A 12,221-nucleotide genomic window follows, 5' to 3' on the forward strand; every position below is an offset into this window, starting at 1 on the left:
AGCTCCAGCCCGGGAAGAAGAGCCCAGCAAAGGCAGGCAGCAGGAAGGCACAGGGCGCTGCCAGAACCCCAGACGGGAGCTCCTGACGCTCGCGGCGGGCGGAGAAGGGGACGTTACAGCTGTGCCTGGGAGGAGGACAGGAGCTCGCCAGGACAAGAGGAACCAGGGCTCCAGGAGCGGGAACCGCACGTGCCGAAGTGTAGAGACCCGCAGAGCGCGTGCGCGCAGCGTGCACGGACAGCACAGGCACCCAGGGTGTTGGGCGACAAGGACGGAGAGCTGGGGCCGCCCGAAGGCCCTCCCAGGGCACCAAGGAGGTGTTGGGGCTTAAACAGGAGAGGGCTCGGCAGGGTCTTCAGCCCGGGGTCGATGAGGACAGATGTGCGGTGTGACACGGAACCGATGGCCTGTGGGGCACCCACTGGAGGAGGACAGACAGGAGGCGTCCCGGCCGCTGGGGAGACTCAGGTGACAGCAGCACCGGCCCTAGGTCATGAGGCCTGAAGTCAGCCAGTAGCAGTGGGGACACAAAGAGGAGCATCTATTCTCATCAGGCACTTGGGAGGCAGGGACACCGGACTTGGTCACCAAGGAAATGGGAGGGAGGGCTGCCTAAGCAAAGCAAGGAGGAGCAGAGCCAGGTGGGCGGCACTGAGTGGGCTGAGGCCCCGCACCCCCGTCCCCCCACTGGGAGGAAGAGGACAGGAAACAGCTCTGAAGGGGAACTTGGCTTTGTTTGGGACATGCCAGGTCCCAGGCGCGACAGGAAACCGACTGAGAAATTTTCTTCTCACCTCAGAAAAGGCCAGATAAAGACTGTCCCTCAGGACTCGGCCAGCAGTCGCAGGGTGGCTTAGACGGGAGGTGGCCTGGGCATTCAGCCCAGAGGTGCAAGACTCAGCCCAGAGGCCCCGCCCTCTCCCCCTCCCTCCCCTCCCCCTCCCCTCTGACCCCCCCCCCCCCCCCCCCCCCACCCCGCATCCCTGTCCCCTGGGGTCCATTCTGAGGCTCGGATTCGGTCGCTAAGGACCCTGGGTCGCTTCCACTTTGACCCTTGCCGACTGTTGCGGCGCGGACTGGACGCCTAAGGCAAGGGACTCAAAAGGGCACTGCCTGGCCTCCGCCACTGAGCTGGCCTCGCCCACCCTCCATGGGTTCCCAGGGGCCCAAGCTCCATCCCGGTCAGCTCCGCCCCCGCCCCGCACCTGCCCGGCTTTTTCCCCAGCTCGGCCCCACTCCTCCTCAGTTCTGCCTCCTTCTCCAGAAGCTCCTCCTCACCCAGCTCTTTCCCACACTTCCGCCCCAAATACTCCTCCCCCCGTTCCTCCCACCTCCGCCCTGCCCCTCCCCCAGCTCCTCCCCAGCTATTCGCCACAGCCCCGCCCCTTCTCTTCCGACCCGCTCCCCCGCCCACTTCCTGGTCCTCCTCTGGGTGCCGCTCCACGCCGCCGGTCTCGAACCTCCGAGCGGCCTGGCCTTCCGCGCGCCGCATGGCCTGGCGGCTCCTACTCTGTCTCCTAGCGGCCGGAGCCTGCGGCAAATGCGCGATTGTTCGTAAGTGCGTGTCTACGTGCCTGCGTGCGTGCGTGCGTGCGTACGTGTGGACGTGCATGCGTTCACCCCGGAAATAAGGAGCGTCAGCGCTTGCGGGCGCGGCTACCTGTCACCGGTCCCGGTTCCCCGAGGCGGACGACCGTCCTTCCCGGTGGCCGCAGCCGGGCCGTCCCACCGCGCCCGCGACTCGCCCCGCTCACAAGGAGCCAGGACGCGCCGCGCCCGCGGACGGTACCTCCGGGCGGGAGTTTCCCGGGATCTGCGTCGGGGAGCGCGCGCGGGGCGGCCGAGGCTGCACCTTCCTGTCCCCTCCACCGCCACCGTCCCCGCCCGCCATCCTTCCACGTGTGTGTCCCGCGATGCGCTGGTCCACACGCGCCAGCCGCCCGCAGTCCTGCCCCCCCCCCCCGCCTCCCGCGGGCACCGCCCCCACCCCCCAGCCCCCACAACCCACACCCCACCCCCCACCCACCTCCCTGCCCTGCGGTGCTCAGCTGCTTGTCCACGGCTCCCCTCTCGGTGGGGCCCAGCCAGGAGTCCATTGAGGGTCACGGACTGTGGGGCTCTCCAGATCCTTCCCGCGTGGCACTGTGAGGAGAGGTGTCGTTTTCTCCTGTTGGATGCGGGAGCTGCTGGGCTGTAAGGTCACCGTCACTCCTGTGGGATGGGCTTCTGTGCTGCGGGCTGAGGCATCGTGGGGTCCCCGACCCAGCCGGGCGGGGACGGAGCCGTTGCCTTGATGAGCAGGACCAACCCTGAGGGAGGCGGCACGTGTGTTTCTCATCGGTTGGGCCCTCCTGGGTCCTGGTGGTCTCCGGTCCCTGCCGAGAAGAAGACCGTTGTGGTTCCTTGGCCGGCATTGCTGTCTTGTGGCTGATGACTTTTCTCCTTGTCCCTCTGGTTCTCGTGCAGGTGAAGACACCCAGACAAGTGGAAGAGTGTTTTCTCCTCTGGCCACCAAGCAGGCACCCTCTGCGTCGAGAGGTAGGCGGGCACTCAGCCGCCTTCTTCCCGAGGGACTCTCCGCAGGGATTCCGCCCGCACGGTTCGGGTCCCGTGGTTGTGATCTGGTGGCGCCCGTGAGGAAGGGGCTGGCTGAGAAGCTGAGTGGCGGAAACCGCGGGCGAGCCTGGGATCCAGTCACACACCCCAGTAGGAGCCGGAGAAACGGCCGGGCCCCAGGGACTGGCCAGCCTCCCTCGTAACTAACCCAAACGCAGTGAGGAGGGCGACCCTTTGTCACCCATCAGGTTGGCAGAGGTTAAGCGGGGTGATGATGCTCGGGGGCCCGCCAGTGCGTGAGGGCACGGCAGCCTCGCCCGTGGCTGGCAGAGTGTACGTGGGGGAGCCTTTGCGGAAGGCCGTTTGCTGGCGTTTGCTGGGATGTGTGCCGTGTGACGCGGGCCTCCTCCGGCCCGGGGCTTCAGTTAGCGAGTGTGTGGTCGTGTTGAGTGTCTAGAGGGGCAGAAAGTGCCAAGCAGTCTGGGAGTCCCCATCGGCGGGGGAAGAGTCAGTAACCTGTGGGACAGCCGACGACGGGGTACCGTGTGGGCGGTGAAAATAGGACAGAGGGAGACGTCCAGACGTGAAGCAGTGTTCCCGAGGTGCTGTGAGCGGAGAAGTCATCCCCCACCCCCGCGTGGAGAGGTGTCCAGGACAGGGCTGACCCTCTGTGATCGCTCGCCCGGGCAGTCGTGTCAGAGTCCCACGGTCTGGGTGGCTTGAACTACAGAACGTATTGCCTTGCGGTTCTGGAGGCCAGAAGCCCGAGATCTAGGTGCCGCCGGTGGTGGCTCTTGTGGGGGCTGTGGAGGGAATCTGTCCCATCCCGCCCCCCTCACTCCCGGGGCTCTGCTGGCTCTCCTGTGTGCCGCTCTGTCTCTAACTGGCCCCTTTTTGTGGGGACATCAGTCCTGTTAGAGGAGGGTCGACCCTAATGAGCTCATCGGACCTTGATCACCCCTGTGAAGACCTTTGCTTTGTAGGTAGGGTCACACTCTGAGGAACTTGGGGTTGAGATTCCAGCACGTGAATTTCAGGGGCACGGTGTGACCCCTACCACTCTCCAAAGGCTCTGAGGTAGGAGCACACGTGGAACGTTCCAAGGATGGAAGGAAGGCCTTCATGGCTGCAGGGAGTGAATCCAGGGGCGAGGAGAGCAGGCAGCCAGGGGGAGGAGCCAGACCATGTGGGGCCTCATGGGCCCTGGAGAGAAATGTGTCTCCGCTCTGCTCGGGGAAGGAAAGCCCTGGAAGGTCCTGGACTGGCTGCCTTTGCGGCCTTGTCCCCCGTCCTCACAGCCACGTGGAAGTGGAGGCTCCGTGCGGTGCCGTGACCCGGCTGACTTTCAGGCCCGCGGCTCCCCTGCTCCTCTGTCCTCAGCGAGCAGGGACCCTCCCCCCACCACCCAGGTACAAGGAAAGCAGGCGAGGACGGGGGCGCGTGGAGTCAGGTCCCCTGGAACCATGCGCTGTCTCTCCTTCGGCGCCTCCTCAGCTGCAGAGCGGGGTGACGGTAACCTCCCGGGTTATTTGAGGATTGAATTCTATGGTCCCTGGATGGTGCCCGTCCCAGGTCCTGGCGTGGAGACGGAACGCGCACCAGTGCCGGTAGTTCCTGCCGTCACGTATCCTTTCTCGGGCTCCGGGCCGGGGTGGAAGCGGTGGTGCGGGAAGGGGTGGGAGGAGGGTGGCTCCCCAGGCGCGCGGGGAAGAGACACCTGGCAGGGCCACGTGAGAGCCAGGCCGTCCCCAGGGCCGAGCCAAGGTTGGTTGCCAAGGATTTGCACTCAGCAGCCCTGGGTAAGATGGGGGATCCGCAGAGCATGGGCAGCGGCAGGGCCAGGGAGCTGCGGGGCCGGGGGCAGGGGAGAAGCCAGGCCCAGGACTGTCCCTGTCTGTGCCGGGAGAGGGCCAGAGCCCGGCCACTGGGCTGTGAAGCCAAGGGGCCCTCCCTCCCTCCTCTCTGCCGCCCGGGGCCCAGTGCCCTCTGTCGTGGAATTGCCCACACGCCTCTCTCTCGCTGTCCCGGCCTCCCTTGTGAGGTCCCCGCGGACTCCATCTGATGGACGGATCCCCCCGGTCGGCACCCCCTGTCAGCTGACGGGCGCGGAGACGGATGGAAGGGGCTGGCGCCCGGGGGGCCCACGGGGCTGAGGTCAGGCCCACGGGTCATGAGCTCGGAGGCCGGCACGTCAGGCTGCTTGACCGTTCCGGTTCTGTGTTTCCACAGGCGCGTGAGGCCCTGGGAGCTCTGGGAGATGAAGTTCGGCTGCCTGTCCTTCCGGCAGCCTTATGCGGGTTTCGTCTTAAATGGGGTGAAGACCCTGGAGACGCGGTGGCGGCCCGTGCTGAGCGGCCAGCGGCACCGCACCCTGGCCGTCCACATCGCGCACAGGGACTGGGAGGACGCGGCCTGGAGGGAGCTGCTGGCCGGGAGGCTGGGGATGAGCCCCGCGCAGATCCAGGCCTTGCTGCGGGACGGGGAGAAGTTCGGCCGCGGAGTGATAGCCGGCAAGTGACGATCGCCTCCCGGGGCTGCCCCCCAGGGTCTCACCCGGGGCTTTGGCGTCTCGTTTTCTTTTGAACCGGTCGGTGTGGGGTTAGGGTTCGTTTTCCTGAGGCACCTCGCCTTCGGAGGGGCCGGGAAGGTCCCCTCCCCGCCACTCTGGGCCTCAGTCCCCCTTTGTGCTCTGAGAGGCAGAGGCGGGTCCGGCTCTGCCCGTGGCGCTCGCCTCCGTGTGTGTCCGTGTGCGCGCCGTGGCAGAGCCCGCGGGAGGCAGCACGGCAGCCAGAGCTGCGTGTGAGGGGGACCTGGGGACTCGGGCTGCCCGCCCGGCTTCACGCGCCCACCTCACCCCCGCTGCCCGCCGCATCCTGAGGAAGTCCCCTAAAGCCCCCGGCGGGGGCAGGTCCCGCATCAACCGCTGGCCCCCGGTGGATCGCTCAGGGACCTGATTGCCCGTAGGCCCCCCCGCAGCGGCGGCCCGGGGCCCTCCTGACCTGTACCTGCTGCCTGCAGCGGTCGGGCCTTGGTGGGGTTGTGGGGGACCAGGCCTCTCCTTTTCATTGCTCTCCCTCCCTCCCTCCCTCCCTCCCTCGGCCTCGCCCCCAATTCCCTGAACCGAGGTTGGCGGGTGCGAAGTGCTCGGCCAGAGGGACCCAGTTCACCCCGGGTCCCCTCGATGACGTGGTCTTGGTCTCTAGCGGTCGTGACTTTGAATCACCTTGTTCTCCATCTGTGTGCTTGTGTCTTTGTGCACAGGGCTGGTTGACATTGGGGACACTTCGCTGTGCCCGGAAAACTTAGGTCCCAACGAGGTTGCGGAGCTGGAGAATCAAGCCCTGCTGCCCAACCTGCAGCAGAAGTACCTGACTGCGCTTGCCAACCCCCGCTGGCTGCTGCAGCCTGTCCCCGGGAGAGGCGGGAAGGACGTCTTCCAGGTGGACATCCCCGAGCACCTGATCCCCTTTGGGCAGGAGGCCTGACCAGACTGGGCTCTCGAGAGGAAGGTGACCGAGAGACCGGCTCATTGTGCCACCGTCCACTCGCCTTCACGCCCTGGACGTGCACGTCTGGTTCGGTCTGAATCGGCCCTGCCCCGGGGAGCGCTGCCCGCTCCGTGCTGTTCACGGAAGCAGACGTGCCCACCTGGTGCAGGGACAGGGGTTGGGACTCTCCTCGTGCGATGCCGCCCTGGGCTCAGCGACACAGTCTCGAGGACTTTGACCTTTAGGAAAAGATGGCAGTGCCACTCGTTTTGGCCCTACTGGTTCTGGGTGGTTGAGAGAGATGTGTTTTGAGGGGACCGGTTAGCGTTTTCCCCTCTTTGGCCTGGTCAGAACTCCCAGATGTTTGGACCGCGTCTGGGGAACGAACGATGGGGGAAGGCCGGTGGCGGGCCTCGTGCACGCGGGAGAGGACCGCAGGCCCAGAAAGAGGGCGCGGTCTGTCCTTGCAGGTGACCCTGGCCCTGTTGTAAAGCGTCCCTTGGCTCACGAAGCGTGTGTGTTAGACGTGCTGCCCGGCCACTTCACGTCCGAAGACAGGCTCCTAAATACAGCTCTGACGGCAAAGTGAAAAGGGCTGGCGCTCGCTTTGTGGAAACCTCTTACTTCTCTGTGGGGTTTGGGGCCATTTGTCAGCAAGCTTTCTAGGGGTTGTCACCTCTGAAGGTGCTGGGCTTTCCCCCAGGTGTCGGCTGGGAAGGGCCCGTCTCTTCTGAGGCAGACGGCAGTGTGCACGCCTACCTTGGTGGGTGGGATGGCCCTCCTTTCCGGCGGGCCTCTTTGGGAGGCCCCTGGATGGTGGGCTGGACACACGCTCAGCTGCGGGTCAGAAACTTCTGGCATCGTAGGGGGACCCAGGAGGAGGCTCCTTCTGCTTCAGGATGCATGACTAATGGAAGGTGACACCCCTGAGGTCAGGAGCCAGGCTGTGCTGCCTCCTGACTAGCAGGCAAGGCCCAGGGACCAGCCTGTCCTGGGCTGGCCTCAGCGCTCCCGAGCCACGTCCGTGGCTGAGCGTGGGAAATGCTGCGGCTTCAAACGAAAGGGGGCGGCGGGGACCAAAGCCTGCCGGGGCTGTGGGTTTCCAGCCTCGTCGGGCCCGTCCACTGAGATGTGTGACTAGTACGGACAGTTAGAAAGGACACAAGACTCGCACTTCTCGTTCGATTCTTCATTTGCTCCCGTGGACTTTGGCTTTTCTTTATTAGAGACAAAAGTAGGTTCTTGGTTATGAGATGGGGCTTTTTGTGTGTCCCCAGGGGCCTGCGAGCTCAGGGATCACAGTGGTCCTTGCACTGTTGGCGGAGAGCACGCCTGCAGTCTGAGGAGCCCCCCTACTCCTCGTCCACCTCAGGGATCTTGTTTGGGGACGTAGCTAAAAGGGCCCCCGGCAGGAGGGAGAGACAGCTGTTGTACAGAGACATCTCCGAGCCATAAGCCGGGTAAACCGTGGGGCTGGCGGGCAGTTCCCTGGCGCCATAGCGGGGGCACAGAAGTGACATTCCAGGGAGTGCCCTGCCCGCTCAGGCCGCCCTGCTCACTGGGGGCGTGGTGTTCCCTGGCCCATCCCGCTCCACCGCTCGTAGAGCACGTGCTAGAGGACAGGAGAGGCTGGGTAGCGCTGGGCCCCTGAGCACCTGGGGCTTTCTTCTGGGTGGTGGAATCGTTGTAAGGGATTTGTGGGGAGCGTCTAGTGGCAGCCACCGGCTTCTTCCCCTTCGGGGCTGTTGCGCTGGTCCCGGGCTGATCAGTTGCTCCCAGGTTGCATTTTCTCTGAATGTTCTCGATGAGCAGAGGCTTGTCTCTCTGAAAGTTGGAGTTGCAGAAGATCTGAAATAAAACGAATCACTTTAGCCATTCTGGGAGAAAATACCCACTCCTCCCCGCCCACCCCCGTCCCTCATAATGGTCTTATCTGACTGTGGAGAAAAGGTCTCTTTAAGTTCCTGGCAGGTTATTCCGCCCTGGAGTGTGCGCTCCCTAGAGCTCCCCGAGGCGAGCCTCGGTCGAGGTGTTACTGTCGCTACCTGACATCTCGTGGCCTCTCGAGAGGGTCTGTAGGCACACCTGCAGGTCCCCTCTAAGGGGCTGTGGCTGAATACCACAGGCTCTACTTTCTCATCTTTCCTTAACTACCTTCTCACTTGAGGAAACTTATTCTCGGAAATGAAACCCGTTCAGCACGTGGCCCATCTGGCCTCCCCAGGAGGTGTTCGAATAACAAGAGAACGTGGGCAGCGGAAGGGCTTTCTACTTTACCATCAGCCTCTTCTTCCCTGGAGAGTGGCTGCTCAGGCGTATTTTGCTGAATCCGTGCCGGTTCATTTGGCGGATGAAAGTCGTCAAGCTGTCTGTGTTGAAAATCCTGTCTGCGCCTCTGCGGTGAAGAACCTCCCTCTGGAAGAGGTCTTCCTCGACGATCACCATATCTCCCTTGTCATTCCAGCGCACAGAGGTGAAGGCGGGCTCCTCCGCCATCGTCCAGAGCTTTCTTGGGAGGGAGAGCTGAAGAATACTCTGGCCACACCGTAGTCTGCGCCCTGTGGTGGCGGGTTGTCTTGGGAGCCGGGATCTGGGCTCTCGGCTTGGTCGCCCTGCTTCTCCGAACTCTCCCGTGAATCCACGTTGGGATGCGCGGACGCACGAGAGGGGACCCACGTTGCTGGCTCTGCGTCAGCCGATGGGCCCAGCATGGCTGTACACAGCTCATCGCTGCTCTGACTAGCCATGGAGCCAGTCTGGATTGGGAGCATTCTCCACCCGAGACCGTATGACTGAACTCTCAGGGCAGAAATGCCTTGGACCAGAGCGGGGATGCCCAGTAAATACTGTCCGCAAGACTCTAGAATCTCGGTAGTGGGGCAGCCAGCCGCTCAAGTCGCAGTCTTCTTTATTGTCACGTGATGTCACCGAGGCGGTCTGGAGAGGGAGCCCTGGCCAAGTGTCTTTTTTTCTAAAAGCCTCGAAAAGTGTGGTTCAAGTTCCCGGGAAAGACTTCCGTCTGCCGCCAGGCACCTTGTTTCAAGGGGCCAGGCCCCGGATGGGTTGAGAAACGTGATCCTGTCTCCACTCCCATCCCTTCATGCTGGCTTCCGATGTGCTCAAGGGCCAGGCCCTGGCGAGGCGTAGCTTGGCTGCCACTGAGACCACAGGGATCACGTGGGCCCCTGGCGACTGTCCCTCCCAGAAGATGGGGCTCCCTAGCGGGCTGGTTGGCCTAGCCTGAGTCGGTGCCCACCCCCCCCACCCCCATCCCCCTTCCGGCTCTGGTCGCTTGCAGCTGTTCCTGCCAGCTGGCCGGTCCCGCTCAGATGGGCCCAAACAAAGGGTCCTGATTTCCTGCCTCCCAGGTCAAGCTGTCCCCAGAGTAGGGCTGTGCGCGACCTCACATTCAACTCGAGTGTTCCCCAAGCACCTCAGACACAGCCCTGCCCACGATGCCGCGTGGGAGGGCATAGCCACGTGCCCTCCGCTGGGCATCGAGCCTCCTTTTGGGCTCTGCCTGCCCCCAGACCCCATCCCTGTGCGGATCACAGAGGGCTTGTCTTCAGCGTCCATTTCTTCCCGTAGAAGCCCTTCTCATGGCCCAAGAGCGCTCACTTTTGGAACACCTGCGTGCGTCCTTTTCCCATCGCCTTCCCAGACCGTCGGATTCAGCCTCCCTGGAGGCTGCCTCGAAAGCCCTGTTTCCTTTCCGCAGTGGGGTGGTTTGGCTTCTGCTCCCCCCGATCCTGGCCTCCCACGTCCACCTTGGGTCTCCGTGGGTACTTGCCCTTTGAAGGACTTGATCTGGGGCTTCGGCGTGTAGCCTGTCCCATTGAAAGCAGGCATTTCACTGGTGCGCTCCCAGGCCAGCCCTGCTCTCCTTCCCCACGCCCGCCCCTGCCCCCCCTCCCCCCCCCACCCCCGGGGCCCTGTCCCCGCTGTTACCTTGAGGATACATGGACTGATTTTGTTTGCTTTCAGCTTCGACGCTTTTGAACGGGCCTGCGTGACACGGACTCAGTCCCAAGGAAATTTCCTACTTGCCGACCTAGACGTGACCGGGGGAAGCCCCCGTCCACGTGCATTTGGAAGTAGATGAGGGTCTGGGTGTCGGACGCGCCGAAACCCGAGTGAGAGTCGTCCGTCTTCACCGCAGGTGGGAGGATAGGACGGTGGGTTTGGTGATGCGCGTTCTCTGGCCGTTGTGGGCGACTTTGTCCTTCATAGTCACTGTGTAGCGGACAGAGTGGCACCTTGGAAAGGCCCGTCTGCGAGGATCCTAGGTCCCTGTCCCAGCTCTGCCACTAAGCAGGGTCATCTGCCCTCTGTGAGTGCCACTGCCCTATTTCTGAAAGGGGAGAGCTAAGAGGGTGTGCAGGAGGATCGCCCGAGGTGCCTTTCAGCCTAAGGACTGGCATCCTGGATGGAGCTCCCGGGCCTAGATTCGGGCCTGCTCCCTGGTCTTTATGCTTCTAAACTGGTTTACAAAGCATTCTTCAGGTCAGTTCCTCCTGTAGGGACATGACCTCGGAGGCTGCGAATTGTGGTGGAGGCCGTCGGTGGCTCCTCAGAAGGGGCCCAAAGGCTGGGCCCTCCTTGGGCCCAGCCTGCCTGTGTGGCCTTGCCTGCTGCCCCCCTCCTCGGGCCCTCCCTCGCCCCCTGGGTCCCGTAGGAACTGCCTCCTTCCTGGTCCCCCTCCCTGCCAGGTGCCAGCCGGGCCCCGGCAGTGGGTTTGTGTGGCACCGTGGGGTCTTCCTCAGCCGGGTCTCGGGACCCTTCAGCTGGGCAGGCACAAGCCCTGGCGACGTCCAAGGCCTGCCTTTGCCAGCCTCGCCCTCCAGCCCCTGCCCTTGGCTTCCGCGCCCTGATGCCCCCAGCCCAGAGGCCCCCCAGCCGCTCCCCTCCCTCGCTGCCGCCAGGGTCTCGGGGTGTCTGCCAGCGTTAACTTCCCTCCAGTATCTGAGGAGGCTCCTGCAGGGGCCTTATCCCAGTAGGCACTGGGGCCTTACAGTCAGTCCCAGGCAGTCTCAGTCCCTCCCTCCCCGTGGCTCAGCCATGAGCAGCTCAGCCGGCCAGGTTCCCGTTGGACAGGAGGGCCCCAGGGCAGGAGCAGGGACAGGGCGCCGTCACACGGGAAGGTGCCGGGACTGGCCAGAAATGCCGGCCCCTGGCGGTGTCAGCTCTCAACAAGCCACAGACGAGCCCCACACTGTCTCTGCTTCTCCTTGGCACCTTCCTTTCTTGGGCCTGCTTTTTGTCAACTGAAAGACACCGTGTGACACTGAGAAGAGCAGTGAATCGCCAGTCAGAAGGTCAGCCACGGGCTGGGGTGGGTGGGAACAGCGTGGGCTCGAGAGGAATTCAGACCAGGGCTCTGGTCCCCACGCCGTCACTTACCAGCACGTGATCCTGGGAAGATTCTCCAGCCCCGTGGCCTCAGGTTCCTCACCCGTGAAGCGAATGGGTGTGATGAGCCCTGTCTCGGGCTGCAGGGATGTGTGTGAGCTACGTAGAGCAGCTCACAGGGCCTGGCGTCTGTTGGAACTTCGATGATTGGCAGGTATTTCTCATATTGTTCGGCCTCAGACCCTTCCCCTCTCTCCTCTGGCATTTGGTTGGGCGGTTTCTTGTCCCGGTCGTGTCAGAGAATATGCAGCTCAATAGGATATGGAAAAGCTAATTAGCCAAACAAGATGTTTCATCGATAAAACTAAGGAAATTTTCCCAGTTAGAGGGTGTGTTAAATTCGGGTGCGGAGGGGTGTTCCCAGCGAGATACGACACGAAGCTCCAGGAAATAGAATCAAGGAACAAGGCTTTGCATCCCTCCCAGATGCTCTTCCATCCAAACCGTTCCTTTGCTTCATTTCAGCCCCACCAGACATCGAGTCCTTGATTACAATTGCCAAAGTACAGTCACGATAATGATTAAAGCTAATTAGCACCTTGGGTTCTGGTTCCCCCGAGAACAGGGAAAAGAGGGCCTGTCCACGGACTCTGCGCATCACGTCAAGGGAGTATGACCGCGTTTCTCCAGCTGTTGCATATATAACACCTACTTCTTCACTATGGTCAACTGCAATGCAACAAGAGCCGGGACCCCTTCCTTCCTGCCCGAGTGTGAGATTTCTCTCGGGTTCATCCGTGATCCAGAAGGACACCTCACAGTAATGTC

General features: G+C 63.1%; 3 protein-coding genes across 10 annotated transcripts in view; 1 reads left to right on the plus strand and 2 right to left on the minus strand.

The window, feature by feature from the left end:
- IDS (iduronate 2-sulfatase) overlaps positions 1-936 on the minus strand; it is a 46,802-nt gene extending 45,866 nt beyond the window's left edge. The window contains exon 1 of the mRNA XM_027096870.1: positions 795-936. The gene's annotated coding sequence lies outside the window, so the exon portion shown is untranslated. The remainder of the gene's footprint in view (positions 1-794) is intronic.
- Positions 359-6,636, plus strand: EOLA1 (endothelium and lymphocyte associated ASCH domain 1). 8 transcript variants are annotated; one of them, XM_027096875.1, is made up of 5 exons: positions 359-468; positions 2,467-2,538; positions 4,040-4,163; positions 4,786-5,066; positions 5,818-6,636. In XM_027096875.1, exons 3-5 carry the CDS (start codon positions 4,102-4,104, stop codon positions 6,039-6,041), a joined length of 567 nt encoding a protein of 188 aa, XP_026952676.1. In that variant the 5' UTR covers positions 359-468; positions 2,467-2,538; positions 4,040-4,101; the 3' UTR covers positions 6,042-6,636. The 8 variants fall into 8 exon arrangements, with proteins under 8 accessions (XP_026952676.1, XP_026952677.1, XP_026952685.1 ...); XM_027096876.1 differs by having other exon boundaries at positions 4,051-4,163; XM_027096877.1 differs by lacking the exon at positions 359-468 and adding an exon at positions 1,130-1,554 and having other exon boundaries at positions 4,051-4,163; positions 5,818-5,936.
- A 760-nt stretch (positions 6,637-7,396) lies between these two features.
- Positions 7,397-8,791, minus strand: HSFX3 (heat shock transcription factor family, X-linked member 3). Its single transcript, XM_027096886.1, is given in 4 exon segments — positions 7,397-7,532; positions 7,654-7,892; positions 8,322-8,581; positions 8,584-8,791. Coding segments are annotated over 4 exon segments (843 nt in total).
- Between the last annotated feature and the right edge of the window lie 3,430 nt (positions 8,792-12,221).

Source organism: Aethalodelphis obliquidens, unplaced genomic scaffold (genome assembly GCF_003676395.1).
Source record: "Aethalodelphis obliquidens isolate GAN/ISIS:26980383/991018 unplaced genomic scaffold, ASM367639v1 scaffold110, whole genome shotgun sequence".
In the NCBI taxonomy this organism is placed as follows: domain Eukaryota; kingdom Metazoa; phylum Chordata; class Mammalia; order Artiodactyla; family Delphinidae; genus Aethalodelphis; species Aethalodelphis obliquidens.

Excerpts from the sequence above, each read along its gene's own strand:
- EOLA1 (XM_027096875.1), top strand. The coding sequence starts at position 4,102 with ATGGTCCCTGGATGGTGCCCGTCCCAGGTCCTGGCGTGGAGACGGAAC. Across the intron at positions 4,164-4,785 it reads CGGAACGCGCACCAGTGCCG|GCGCGTGAGGCCCTGGGAGC; the intron begins GTAGTTCCTGCC and ends GTGTTTCCACAG. Across the intron at positions 5,067-5,817 it reads CGGCCGCGGAGTGATAGCCG|GGCTGGTTGACATTGGGGAC; the intron begins GCAAGTGACGAT and ends CTTTGTGCACAG.